Raw genomic sequence first — 14,402 nt, forward strand, 5'->3', positions numbered from 1 at the left:
CTCGGACACACCACGTGGATACATTCAGTCTTTTAAAGTGCCGCAGAAGTCTTCGTTGGCGTATACATTTCAAAACCAATTGAAAAAACAAGCATACGTCCCAGACGTCTCTTGCCATGCTAGAGAGGTGATCAAACCAATAGAGCTGGGAGAACATGGCTGTGTTTCCCCCCCTCCTCTCATATTTTGTTGCAGTTTCTTACCCTTCTGTCTCTTCTTATATCCTCCCTTCCCTGCAATTATATACAGCAGATGCTGCCCCAACACCGAGCTGTCACCATGGATGGGTCAGCTAGCCAGCTCAGCTTGTACACTTCCCCGTCTCTGCCCAACATCTCCTTAGGACTACAGGCTACCGTCACGGTGACAAATTCACACCTCAGCGTGAGTACATGCTATCCATAAAACGTAACAGAAACCATACAGTGGGTGGCTCTGGCTCAGACACCACCACCACACCTGGCCACCGATGCCCAGGCGCCAACAGCCCACCTAGCACAGCATTTTTGTCCTGCAAGAGTGGTGAGCCGTGTTACTGCAGGGAAGGCAACTAACCAAGAACAATTGTAATAAGTCAAGCCTCTGCTTAGGACCCAGAGGCTGAAAGCCAGAAATACTCAGGTACTGAAGTAGTTATTTTGGTTAATTAATTAAATAGCATTTCTGTAGCGCTTGATTGTTAAGAAGCAACGGCAGCTATTTAGCACTTTGCAACAGTGTAAAATCAAACCTTAAAATTATCGGTAGAAAAACAGTTAAAAACAGCTATTTAAAAGCATCCAGAAGATGATTAAAATCAACAGTAGCTCAAAAGAGAAGAATTGCACGTCACTTCCACATGTCCTGATAGGCTTGCCTAAACAAAAGTGCTTTAAGCAGGTGCCAAAATGAACACACGTCAACTAGGCACCAGTTGCACACTAATTTTAGCTGTAGGATTTATATACCACCTTTCTGCCAAAGAAACCCAACGTCACTGACTTGGTTCTCTCTCCAGCTATTTTTGAACTACAATTCCCATTGTCCCTGACCACTGGTCTTGCTAGCTAGGGATGATGGGAGTTGTAGTCTGGAGACCCAAGTCTTGGTACAGTCATTCCTTGGAAGTCGAATGGAATCCGTTCCAGAAGTCCATTAAACTTCCAAAACATTCACAAACCAATTGGAAGCTGCAAAAGCCCTGTCAGACATCCAAGTACCAAGGCGTTTGGGATCCACGGTACGACTGTATTAAAACAACTACATTATATAAAATGTAGAATGACAAGAGTCCTCTCAGGCTGACAGTGAGCTGATGTCACTTCCCCCTTCCCTCAAGTCGCATAGAACTCCAGGGAAGATGTGGAAAGATCTGCCCCAGCATCTCTGCCAGGCCGCTGAGAGTTCTGTATGTATGCTTCATGACCCGAGCCCCTCACTTTATATTCAAGACCCTCTGCTGAAGCCTCACTTTGTTAGCTAGCAGTTTCCTAAACTTGGGTCTCGCCAGCTGTTTTTGGACTACAACTCACATCATCCCCAGCTAGCAAAACCCACCTGTCATGGATGATGGGAATCGTAGTCCGAAAACAGCTGGAGAGAGACCCAAGTTTGGGAAAGCCTGGAGTCAGGCCAGGGCCGTCTTAAGCCCATCCAGCGCCCTGGCGCTAGGTCCCTCCAGCGCCCCCCTCTAGAACCTCTCCAAGGGCCCGGGAGTGCCAAGTGGGCCGCGGCAGCAGCGGGAGGCCACCTCCGAGGACTCCGCGCTGCGCCTCCTTCTCGTTTCCCCAGCGCTGGGTTCCGCTCAGTCAAGCTTCGCCACCAGCGCACGCACCGCGGGACCAGCAAGAGCTGCTTGGGCGCTGTGCGCGCGCTGGTGGCGAGGCTTGACTGAGCGGAACCCAGCGCTGGGGAAACGAGAAGGAGGTGCAGCGCGGAGTCCTCGGAGAAGGAGAGAGACGCAGCGCAGCCTCTCAGCTAGTGAAGCGCAGTCCTGGCCAGATCGCCGGAACCCTGCACTCACTTGGCGCCCTTCCAGTGCCCTCCAGCGCTGTGGTTCTCCGCGCCACTAGCCTCTATGGCTAGGACGGGCCTGAGTCAGGCTAGGGGGTGGAAGGGGGAAGAAATACAGAGGTTAAGGAACACCGAGGAAAGAAACCGTGAGACTTAAGAAGCTGGGAATGGGAGCAGCAATAGCGGAGCTGGAGTGGGAGAAGAGAGAGCAAGGCTTTAGGAGTGGAAGAGTGGGCTCAAGTTCTGGGGTTAAGTGGGGACATGGTAGAACAGGAAGGGACCTCGGAGGAACTGGCTTTCCTATAGAAGGGGAAGGTGCCAGTTGCCCCCCCCCGCCCCCAGCACAAAACGGCAAAGGAAACCAGGCGGGGTTTGGGTTTCACGTCTTAACTTTCTCTAAATCAGATGTTTTGGACTGCAGTTTCCACCAGCCCCAGCATTTCACAGTCACGCTGAGCTGTAGTGCAAAGCATTTGGAGGGTGCCAGGTTGGGGGAAACCGGCCCTGAATATTTCTAGTTGCCAGTGCCACCATTGCAGAGTTATGAGCAAAGGACAGGCGTCACTCCTCTCTCCTCAGTCGCCTCATCGTGCACATGCCAGGCTGAGACACATTTAGGACAAGACGGACTCCCTCAGGCTCTATAACAGAGTTAGCGCCATTTAGCAGCACGAGCCTCACAGTTACGGAGTGCCCTATTCACACAGGCATTTGCTTTCAGGCGCAACGGTGCATAGTTGTGGTGTTAGCACTACATCTCTCGGGATTTGTATGTGAAGCATTTGATCTTCCAGTCCTGCCTTCTTTCCTTCTTACAAGGCCTGGAGACACTTCTTACAAGCAAATATGTGGGCAAACTTTCTCTGTCGTACCCTGATGGGTGTGGGGGTAGCTGGGGGGAAGCAGGCAGGAGTGACAGAGGCCAAATAAAATGGCTTCAGGGGTCATTTATGTTACATGTACAGTTGCAATCGGAATTATTCGACACCCCCACCATTGCAAATCAGGCTTGTTATTATCAAAAATCTGCAAACTTTCAGCTGTTTTCCGTGAGCAAATCAAACAAGAGCAATTGAAACAGATGTTTCAAGTGGTTTCCCCAATTGCAACTTACACTGCCTCCACCTTATTCTTGCTAAACCACTCTGACAATCCAACATGCTGCTTATGCAACACCGTCTTGATATTTTATGAGAGTTGGTGATACACGTATGCTTACAAACATAAATAAAAAAAATAAGATGTTAAAACCTCCCTGGCTCTTGCTCCAATCCTACCTTAATTTCTCCCCTGCCCTATCAGACACCCCACAAACTGCAGAGGCCCCAGTATTTGAGGAGTCCACCCTAACGAGTATTTAAAATGCCCTTGTCATGGGTTCTTCTGCTTTGTGTTACACTTTTTTTTCTTTTTTCTTCTTTTTTTTACAAGCTCCTAAACCAACTGGTTCCCAGCTGTAACCTATTTATTGCTTTCCTCTGATGACAAGCACCAAACTTGGCTCAGGCTTAGGCACGCAGGACTCGTGCCCAGTCTACAGCTTGGCTATTTTCAGCCTAAGGAGTTGGAAATAGCTGAGTGGCAGACTTCGCATTCTGCTGGTCTCTGCTGTGATTTGTTTTCCTCAACCCAGAGTAGGAACGAGCTTACAGTTGTGCATGTGCGTGCTGTGAGCAGCCATGTTTTGATTTTGTTGAGTGCTGCTCCCCTAACACAGCGCCAGACAGTGCAGAACGGCCTCTCCTTCCTCTGATTCTCAGCGGGACTTTTAAAATGGGTGTGAATTTTGTCTAACCCGTCTGTCTCCACTAAAGTGGGATCTTAACTGAATTTGAGTGCCTTCTTTTGGGCTGGAGGTATTTCTGTGAGAAGGGGAAGGTGTAACATAATACCTGGTGAATTTATGAGTTTCTTTACAGTAGTTAGCCTGTAGTATTTACTTGTTACTGGTGGTTATTTTCAGATTATTTGGGTCTGAATACATTTTGATATGCTTGTATCCTATAGTGTGTGGTGTGTGTGTGTGTGTGTGTGTGTGTGTGTGTGTGTGTGTGTGTACACATATACACAGAGAGAAATAATATACAGTGATACCTCTGTTCTCAAACGTCTCCATTGTCGAACGTTTCGGAACCCAAACGCTGAAAACCCGGAAGTAAATGCTTCCGTTTTCAAACGGCTTTTGCGGCATGCTTTTCAATTTTCTCAATTGCATTTGCAGCCGGCCCTTTGCGCTTCGGTTTTCAAACGTTTCAGAACTTGAACCGTCTTCCGGAACGGATTGTGTTTGAAAACCGAGGTACCACCGTATAGGAAAAAAAGAGAGTAATTCGGAGGCTATTTGCTGGATGCCTTAGTGCACTTTTCATGTTGGTGACACACTTTTTAGACATGCATTATTTCACGACACAGTAATTCGGTTTTACTAGTAAACCAGAGGTTAAACCAGGTTTTATCAACCTTGGACTACAATTCCCATCATCCCTGACCACTGGTCCTTCTAGCTAGGGATCATGGGAATTGTAGGCCAAAAACATCTGGAGGGCCGAGGTTGAGGAAACCTGGGTTAAACTAACCCCCTTCCAGCCCTGGGAGGGGCGTTTGTGCGACACACCCACAAACTTCAGCGGACACGCTAGTGTGTCACGGCACACAGTATGCCAGACATCCCCAAACTTTGGCCCTCCAGATGTTTTGGACTACAATTCCCATCTTCCCTGACCACTGGTCCTGTTAGCTAGGAATCATGGGAGTTGTAGGCCAAAACATCTGGAGGGCCGCAGTTTGGGGATGCCTGCATTATGCAAAGCTCTGCCTTAGTGCAATATATAATCGCCACCATTCTAAGCCCTGTTGCTGCTGCTGCTTCTATTACTACTACTTACTACTACTGCTACTACTATAGAACCATCTCCAGGACTCAATCTGTGGCTCCTGCAAGCCCACTCCATAGCCGCTTCTCACCTTCTGTTGATTTTGGGAAGGGGAATCACAGAAAGGGCTTGTGTGTGGTGTTTGTGTGCATAGGCCAAAGCAAACCATTTCAGGATCAGCCTAGAATCATGGAGAATCTGGGTATAATCCTAAATCGATATATGAGGGAAGGTTGATGGAGTGGGCCAAAAAACTAAAACAAAACACACACTCCCAACCATTGCATGTGCAGCGAAAGAAATCAGTTTGCCTTTGTAAACTCTGGACGCAATAGAAGCCAGGTTAATGTTTTGTCACGGTTTTAGCATTCAAAATGGTGGTGGTGGATAGTGGATCTCAGGGAGGCTATTGACCATTGCCGCACTCTTGTCTATGATTAAAGCAAACCCTCTTGGCTTCCTCCCAGGGTGGATCCGATTTAAATCAAATCGATTTAAATCACGATTTAAATCACTACTCAGTATGACTTGATTTAATTTTTTAATTTTTTAAAAAGAAAGACTCATTCTTGCTGGTATAATCTTAATATTTACAACTAGAAGAAGGTTTCATTTTTGGAATAATAATAATAATAATGTAGTTTTTACAGTTATAGCAAAAATTACTGATTTGGGTTATACTATTAGAAATACATAGATAAGTATGAAATTATTGTGAGGTTTAACAAGGTAACTGTTTATATTTGGGCAACTTTTCTGCTGTACTTTATTGGAAGGAGAAAATAATTTCCCTTAATAACAATTTAAACAATTTATTTAACTAAAACAATAACATTATAGCATATGTATCCACGTTTGTTAACTGATGTGGTTAAACTTTTTTTTAAAAAAAAAAACAACAACACTGAGTTTTAGCAAACATGAAAAATTTAAAACAAATCCTTATTTCCTGGTGAATATCCTTTGGACTCTATTGTAACTTAAATAGAAAACTTTCTTTAGAAAGATTTTTCATCCAAAAGCATTTCATTTTAAAAATCTGATTTAAAAAATTTTTAATAAAAAAATCTGATTTATTTTTTTTAAAAAAAAAACACCATTGATTTTTATCCACCCTGCTTCTTCCATTAGGCTTCCCCGAACCTTTCTACGCACCAGGAAGCTGAACGGCAGGCCATCCAGTTGCGCCAGGGCGGGGCCTTGACCAGCAAGTTCCTGAGCATGTCGTCCATCCCCAGCTGCCTTCTGGGGGTGGCCCTCGAGGGTGAGACGAACAACCACGGCCATGCTTCCTTGCTCCAGCACGTCCTCCTCCTGGAACAGGCTCGGCAGCAAAACACGCTAATTGCTGGTGAGTGCGGGGGGGTGATAACGGCAACATATTGGTGCAACACACAGGCAAGCTTGTACAGGGTGGAATGTAGCATTTAACCACTGTGGTTGGTAGTAACCAGCTGGGAGGTGGGGTCATACCTGCCAAGTTGCTGTCAGAGAAATAAGGGACCGGGCCGGAAATAGCAGACCAGAAGTAGCGCTGCCGCCATTTTGGAACTGGGCGGAGCATGCTCAGAAGTGACTTTTGATGCTGCTTTGCCCAGTTCCAAAATGGCCGCCGCGCCAGAAGTCGCACTGCAGCCATTTTGGAACTGGGCAGAGCAGCATCAAAAGTCGCTTCTGAGCATGCTCCGCCCAGTTCCAAAATGGCCGCCGCGCCAGAATAAACCGGGGGAAAACAAAAAAAATAATCTGTTTTTTCAGCTAGGAACAGCTGGGAAAACGGGGATTTCCCAGGGAAAACGGGAGACTTGGCAGCTATGGGTGGGGTGGCAGGAGCGTTGCTTTGCAGGAGCAGGGCTGAACCAGTGGAAGTCAGTGACGTCATCAGAAGAGGCAGCTGACATCATCAGAGGAGGCAGCAGAGTACTATATTCTTTGGTAGAAGGTGGCAGCTGGTCTGCAGGTGCACTTTAAGGGAAACTTTCTAACTGCTGTTTCCATGTCACCTGCCACACACACACACCCCACCCCCGGTAAATACTGTAGCGGGAATTGTTGTGAGGAATAGGGAAGTTCAAGCTCACAAATTGATTTGTGCACCCGCGCTGCTGCAGAAACTGCGGCAAGAACAGTCTACGCCAGGCATCCTCAAACTTCGGCCCTCCAGATGTTTTGGACTACAATTCCCATCTTCCCTGACCACTGGTCCTGTTAGCTAGGGATCATGGGAGTTGTAGGCCAAAACATCTGGAGGGCCGCAGTTTGGGATGCCTGGTCTATGCCCCAAAATGGAAAGTCCCAGCAGGAGAAGACTGGCTTATGAAGATGATGGAATATGCTGAGATGGCTAGATGTAACTGTGAGAATTAAGAGAACAAAATGAGAGGGGAGGGGGAGAGGTTTCTCTGAAGAATGGAAATATTTTGTGGGATAGTTGGAAAAAAATATCGCAGTTACATTGAAAGGTGTGCGGGATTTGCAGTAGAGCAGCAGATGAGAACTTGTAGTTTAACCATTAAGAATTAATGTATATAATGGATAAAATATAAGTAGCACAGCAGCTTTGTAAGGGTATAAAAGAACACTGTGGGTGGGAAGTCAAGAGATAGGAGAGATTTGTTCTGATTGTATGTAAATCCAAGCCAAATAAATTTATTGTACTAGCCATTGGCCATGACAAATCTGAATGAAAAATAAATACAGGCAAAACGGGTGCCACACCACAAATAAGAGTCTCTATATTTAGATCTCTGCTTCTCCCTTACAGTTCACTGCTACATTGTCCAGGGTCTCCTTTCTTATCTTTTTGGCTACCAAAGCAAAAAAGGGCGACTTAACGAATCACAGAAGTGTTTGCCTCGCTAAAAAGCCCTAGGGCCTTCTCTGCCGGGGAGAGAATTTTAGATGAATTTGTAAAATTTGAAAATTTGATTTAAAATGTTATTTATTTAAAAAAAAAACACTGCCAGAAACCACTCATACGAATGAAAACAAACCCTGAGGACTAGCAACTTGTCTTTTTGAAGCAGACTGCGATGGCATATTGTCGAAAGTGCCTAAACGATCGCCTCCCTCTCTCTCCCCCCTCCCCCACAGTTCCTCTGCACGGCCAGTCTCCTCTGGTGACAGGGGAGCGTGTCCCCTCCACCCTGCGGACGGTAAGCAAGCTACCTCGGCACCGCCCGCTGAGCCGCACCCAGTCGTCGCCGTTGCCGCAGAGCCCTCAAGCATTGCAGCATTTGGTTGTGCAGCAACAACACCAGCACTTCCTAGAGAAGCAGAAACAGCAGCAGATCCAGCTGGGAAAGGTGGGTAGAGCAGGAGGAGGAGACAGCTCACTTATCACAGTTGCACGTCAGGTGGCCCTGAATAATAATAATAATAATAATAATAATAATAATAATAATAATAATAACAATAATTTTATTATTTATACGCCTCCCATCTGACTGGGTCGCCCCAGCCACGATAAAACGTCAAACATTTAAAACTCCCCGATACTTGGAAAGCGAGCGAAGCCCCAACTGAAAGAAGATTGGCAGCTTAAGTTGACAGAATACAGTGGTGCCTCGCTAGACGAAATTAATTCGTTCCACGGGTCTTTTCTTATAGCGAAAAAATTCGTCTAGCGAATCCCATAGGAATGCATTGAATTTTCTTTGCCCATAGGAACGCATTAATTGAATTTCAATGCATTCCTATGGGAAACCGCAATTCGCTAGATGAATTTTTCGTAAAACGCATTCGTCTAGCGAGGCAAGCTCCGCTCGAAAAATCCTTTCGTTAAGCAGAAATTTCGTTAAGCAGGGCATTCGTTAAGCGAGGCACCACTGTATGCGCAACTTGCAGACGTAACGTATGTATGGAATAAGAGAGCAAGAAGAACATACGTTCAAAGAAGACTGGAAAACATTTATGGGAAATAATTGTGTACAGCAGAAAACGCTGGCAGCTTTAAGATAAATTCAGCAGTGTAAATAATCTTTGACAGATGTAATAATGGAATACCGATTGGAATAGTTTTTGTAAAATACGTATGCAGGCCTATGAGATATGCAGAATGAACCGTGGAAAGAGAAGAAGGGAAGTTGTTGATATTTTAAGTATGTAAAATGTTTGTTTGAAATTGTAAAACAGAAAATTTAATTTAAAAATTACATCTAAAAAGGCTTCCCATTGCAGGGCTGCCTTCAGGTGTCTTCTAAAAGCTGTGTAGTTCTTTCTCTTCCTTGGTATCTGGTGGGAGGGCGCCACTACCGAAAAGGCCCTCTGCCTGGTTCCCTGTAACCTCACTTCTCGCAGTGAGGGAACCGCCAGAAGGCCCTCGGAGCTAGATCTCGGGGTCTGGACTGAACGATGGTGAATATAGTGGCAGCTGTATGCTAGGCTAGCAGAGTACCCCCTGCTCCCCGGGACTGTGACACCCTTCTTGGCATCTCCCTTTTCTAGTATAGGGGATTTGAGATGCACAGGTATTTCTGTCAAGTTTCCTTTCTGCTACCAGCTGAGGAGGCTGGACTGGGGCTCAGAGACTCCTTTCGGTCTGAGTGCTGGTTCCCCGGTGGCTCGATATGCCCTCCCACCCTCCACCAGCTGCAAATTGGCCATCACGGCTCAGCAGGTTCAAGTCCTCTTTCCCTTTTCTCGCCCGCTTCGTTTGCAGATCATCACCAAGACTGGTGAGCTGCCGCCGCCCCCCACCACCCACCCGGAAGAGACCGAAGAGGAGCTGACAGAGCAACAAGAGCCCTTGGGCCTAGGCCTCAGCCACGGACCCTTTGTGGTAGACGGGTCAACAGAGAGCGAGGGCACGCAGGATGACCTGGAAGAGGAAGAGGAGGAAGAAGGAGGCGGAGGAGGAGAGGAAGAGGAGGAACAGGAGAGCGTGGTGGAAGAACAGGGCTGTCTCCGATTGAAGGACGAAGCTGGGGAGAACAGGCTCGAAGAGGAGCAGGAGGTTGAGGAGCTGGGAGTGACTTACAGGCAGGTGAGGCCGCCATACGAATCTGTTGTCGAAATCTGTGTGGGAAGAGTCTCTTTCAAAGGGTGGAGGCGTATAAAAAGGAAGGGTGGCTTGAAATCGCGCCCCATGAATCAGGGGTCACCTGTGCCTGCCCCCTCAAACATCCACAGTGTATGAGAGACTTCCTGCTCTGTTCCTTTTCGCACCCATGCCTCGGGACTTTTTCAGAATTCCACATAGGCCCACCGGGCCAGGAAGCTGCCTGTTCCAACCTTTCTCGTTGGGCTGATCCACCAGGGCTGCCCTTAAGTTCTTACGAGTGAGTAGAAGATAGCCAGCCTCTCCTTGTGTGCAGGGGCTGGATGGCGCCTCCTCTCAATCCTTTCAGCTCTCTTGTTCTGCAAAAGAGGGCATAGAGCTAAGGTGGCACAGGAGCAGCAGGCGAGAAGAAGCCCCAGAGCATCGGGGAAGCGCATTGCCAAAGGACATGAGCCTGGAGAAGGAGGCGGAAGGCCGCCTCCAACCCACATCCCTCACCCCCATTCATCCACGCCAGCGGTGGCGAAGACTCCCGAAGAGAAAGTGACTCATTTCCCACCTCTCCGCCACCCTCCCTTCTGCCCTTGCTTATGTGCATCCCTTCCGCTTCTCTACGTCCTCCTTAAGGATGAGTCACTTGTCTTTCCTTCTTTCATTTCTTCTGCGCACCTAATTATTTCATCAGCCTCACACAGGGATGTGTGTTTGGCAGGCAGATGAAAGGCTCTGTCTGCAGGGGTGGAGCGGGGTGGTGGGGGTGGGGGTGGAGAAGAGGCTTTGTAAAGAAACTGGAAGAGGGTAGTGTGGGTTGAAAAGAGTGTAATCTTGGAAGCTTAGCCAGGAGAGCAATGTGAGTGTTGCAAGGGGTCTGTTGGATGTAACAGTTATGGGAAAACATGTCTACAGCAGTCCAGTGTTTAGGGTTAATGAGAGATGTGTACCATAAATAAAACCACTGTTAGCTGGAAGAGCATTTTTATCGTAGGCTCATACTGTGAATGCATATTCTACCCACAACCCCAGTTCAGGTTTGCACATTGGGGTCTGTGACCATCCGGCTCACGGGGGTTGCATGAAATTGCTGCATAGGTTGCGGTCAGCTGGTTTGTGTGCCAAAAAAGCTTAGTCCTTAGAATCCCATCTCAGACAGAGAATTCGGCGTCCTGAGACTCTCGGCTTTCATGTTTTGTTTTTCAAAGCGAGTTGCCCTCCTTTTTGGCAGCGGAGGTAGACTTGGGTGTGCAGAACAGCACCTGGGGATGGGGGCGGGCACAGGGCAAGCAGGATTTCTGCTGGGAGTAGTGAGATCTCGCTACCCAAGTTGGCTCCGTGCTTCTCCCCAGCAATAGTTTGAAAAGGGGAAAGAAGTTAAAGCAAGCAGTCATATGCCTATGTTTGCAACATGTACAATTTATTACAAGCTACAGCTGTTCGGAGCACACACCGTCCAAGTCGCTCTTGGTGTGCAGAAATCTGAGGCTTCAAAGTGCAGAATGTATGCAGTTCTGTATGTACTGGGAGGAAGTTTTCGCACAAATGGATCAGTGAGCACAGTCTGCCTCGTAGGTGCCCGTACAGTTTGGCTAAACCTGACCACACATTTTAAGCTGCTTAAGTGTTAAGGTAACAGAGCCATTTGAATGTTCTTTCTCTCTCTCCCCCCCCCCACTTTTTTTTGGCTGGTCTCCTGTGCACAACTCTGGCAGGTGTTTGCAGATGCACACCAACTGCGGCCCGTTCATCTCTACCAGACGCCCCTGAGCATCAGCACTCTGCCCCACCAAGCCCTTGGCCGCACCCAGTCATCGCCTGCCAGCACTAGCCTGAAGAGCAGTACAGCTGAGCCCTTGGTCAAGCACCTTTTCACTACAGGTAGGAGCCGATATAGACCCCTCTCGCGGAGACTGGGTATACAAAGGGGGATATACCTGCCCATCAAGAAGCAACATTCCCTTTTCTGAAAGCTCCTGTTCTGGGTGTGCAAGGAAAAGACATTCTGCACGTGCTTGGGAATACTCTTTTGTTTACTCCAGCGTTTCTCAACCACTGTTCTGCGGCACACTAGTGTGCCGCGAGACGCTGGCTGGTGTGCCGCGACGTGCGGCGACGAGAAGGGCGATTTGCATTGTCACGTGCCTGGCGGCCGCCAATGTACAGCACTGACCCACCGGAAAGCAATATTTCTCCCCCTCCTTTCCCAAAGCTCAGTGCAAACGAGCCTGGTGGCCGCCAATACGCAGCGCTGACCCGCCGGAAAGCAATATTTGGCAAGTGTTTCTTACAGTCATAATTATAATATAGGGCGGCACAGAGTTAAATTTTTTAACTTTTTTAATGGTGGTGTGCCTCGTGATTTTTTTCACGGAACAAGTGTGCCGTGGCCCAAAAAAGGTTGAGAAACACTGTTTCACGGCTCTGGAGCTGAGGTCTGCGTCAAATTCATTCCTTTCTGCAGGGCGCAACTCTGTCAACCGCCGTGCAGGCTGAGCCTGGGTGTGCTTTGGGGCAGCTTGAGGTGTTGTAGGAGGAGCCTTGCTTTAGTACGGAACGCTGGGATGTTTCAGGTTCCTTGGGGGGTCTCTTCCTTGTTCTTCGGCCCAGGGAGTTCCTTGCCAGGATTGGTCAGTGATTGGGGCAGGCCGAAAACATGTAGTGACCAAGGCCAAGTAGAAAACAGCGCCTCTCCCCTGGTCAGCAAAGGGGAGTAGAGCCTGAGAGAGGTGGTCTTGGGGGCAGAGGCATAAAAATATTCAGTTTGCTTTTGACTTTTGTCACAGCAAGTTTCTCACTCGGAGCTCACCTGGGCTCCTTCAGTAGGGCAGGGCAGTCGAAGGAGCAGGATTTATTTTGAACCAGCCACCCCCCATTTTTTTTTTGCCCTGTGTTTTGTGCTGACTCATATGGAATACTGAATGCAATTGAGCATGTGCAGAGTGTGTTTCCTTCCACACAAAGGACATAACTGCCTCCTATACCCCAGGTGTTTTTTTTGGGGGGGGGGAGAGAACGGCTTTCAGCACGGAGAGTGCAATTTCCTTTGAACTCCTGCACCTTTAGTTCCAAAAGCCACTCAGATTAAATCAAAGCACTGGTGGTTTGTGAATCATTCCAGCATTGCCATGATCTCACTAGTTTCCCTTCTCTTTCTCTCCCCCGCTCCGCCCCACTATCCTTCTTTCCTGTCCTCTCTCACAGGCTTAGTTTATGACACTTTCATGCTGAAGCATCAGTGCACATGCGGAAACACTAATGTTCACCCAGAGCATGCTGGGAGAATCCAGAGTATCTGGTCCAGATTACAGGAGACAGGGTTGCTAAGCAAGTGTGAGGTAAGAATCTTCAGAATGGAAACCTTCTGCCAGCAAATGGTAAGGCACCTAACAAGGCCTTGGGCTGAAAGGGTGAGCAAATTTTAGGGCAGGTGTTTCCCAAACTTGGGTCTCTTGGCTGTTCCTGGACTACAGCTCCCATCATCCCTAGCTAGCAAGTCCAGTGGTCAGGGATGATGGGAACTGTAGTCCAAGAAAACAGCTGGAGGCCCAGGTTTGGGAAACACTACTTTAGGGAATGGTTTTGCAGCGTCAGGAGGCGCCCCCTCCCCCCACAAACCTGGAATGTCTGATTAAGAAGATCATTCCCCACCCTGAAACAAAGAAACATAGGTCTGCAAAATCACAACCAACATCTCAGGTACAAACGAGTGTGTGTGTGCGCGTAAATATATATCACACACCCCAAGGATAGGTCCTATGTACAGTGGAACCTCGACTTGCATACGTCTCGTCTCGCAGACACCGGGTTTGCGGCGATTTACGCACACGCGGAAGCGGCTTCTGTCATCTGTGTGTGCCGCCGTCTGCGCATGCGCAGAAGCACACTACCCCCGAATGCACATGCGCAGAAGGCGCCTCTTCTAGCGTCCCGTTTCGACCAGCGGACGGACCTCCGGAACGGATTATGTCCGTAAGTAGAGGTTCCACTGTCTATAGACACAGTGCTTTCTCCAGAATGGTCCAGTGCGTCCCAGGGAAACTCAACACTCTTACAACGTCAGTTCATGCGCATTATTCTGCAGATACCTAAGAGTGAAGGAACAAACCTATGATACCCATTTCTGTACGATATGAAAGCCCACGTTCCTGCATGAAAAACATATATGTTCTCCCCCCCCCTCCCCATTGCTCCCTGCCCCCCAGTAATTTTCAAGCAGGTTACTTTGTTACGTTTTTCATGCAGGAACGTGTATTGACTTTATAAGAGTATTGACTTCCCCCCCTGGGCTGAACACATCAGTTATGCATTTGAACGTTCCTGGGGAAAACATCTTTGCAATCTCTTCATGTCTGCCACATCTTCAAATTTAGCTATGAGGGTGAGTCTTTTTGCTCATTTACTTCCTTAACACTTGCAAACTGGGGCGGTGGTGTGGGGGGAAGCTGTGTAGAACTGATGTCTCTGCATGTAACAGGATCCTTGAGTTCCTGAGAGAAATTGGGTTAAATCCAGTGATGGGGAGGTTGTTGGCCAAATTGCGTAGG

At 48.0% G+C, this 14,402-nt stretch overlaps 1 protein-coding gene across 1 annotated transcript in view; it reads left to right on the forward strand.

Annotated features, from left to right (window-relative positions):
* HDAC5 (histone deacetylase 5) overlaps window positions 1-14,402 on the forward strand; it is a 93,668-nt gene that overhangs the window by 52,088 nt on the left and 27,178 nt on the right. The window contains 6 exon segments of the mRNA XM_035137078.2: window positions 253-384; window positions 5,997-6,216; window positions 7,959-8,170; window positions 9,526-9,849; window positions 11,571-11,736; window positions 13,060-13,193. Coding sequence (XP_034992969.1) covers window positions 253-384; window positions 5,997-6,216; window positions 7,959-8,170; window positions 9,526-9,849; window positions 11,571-11,736; window positions 13,060-13,193 — 1,188 coding nt within the window.

The sequence above is a fragment of the Zootoca vivipara genome, chromosome 13 (assembly GCF_963506605.1).
Source record: "Zootoca vivipara chromosome 13, rZooViv1.1, whole genome shotgun sequence".
NCBI classification, from domain to species: Eukaryota; Metazoa; Chordata; class Lepidosauria; order Squamata; family Lacertidae; genus Zootoca; species Zootoca vivipara.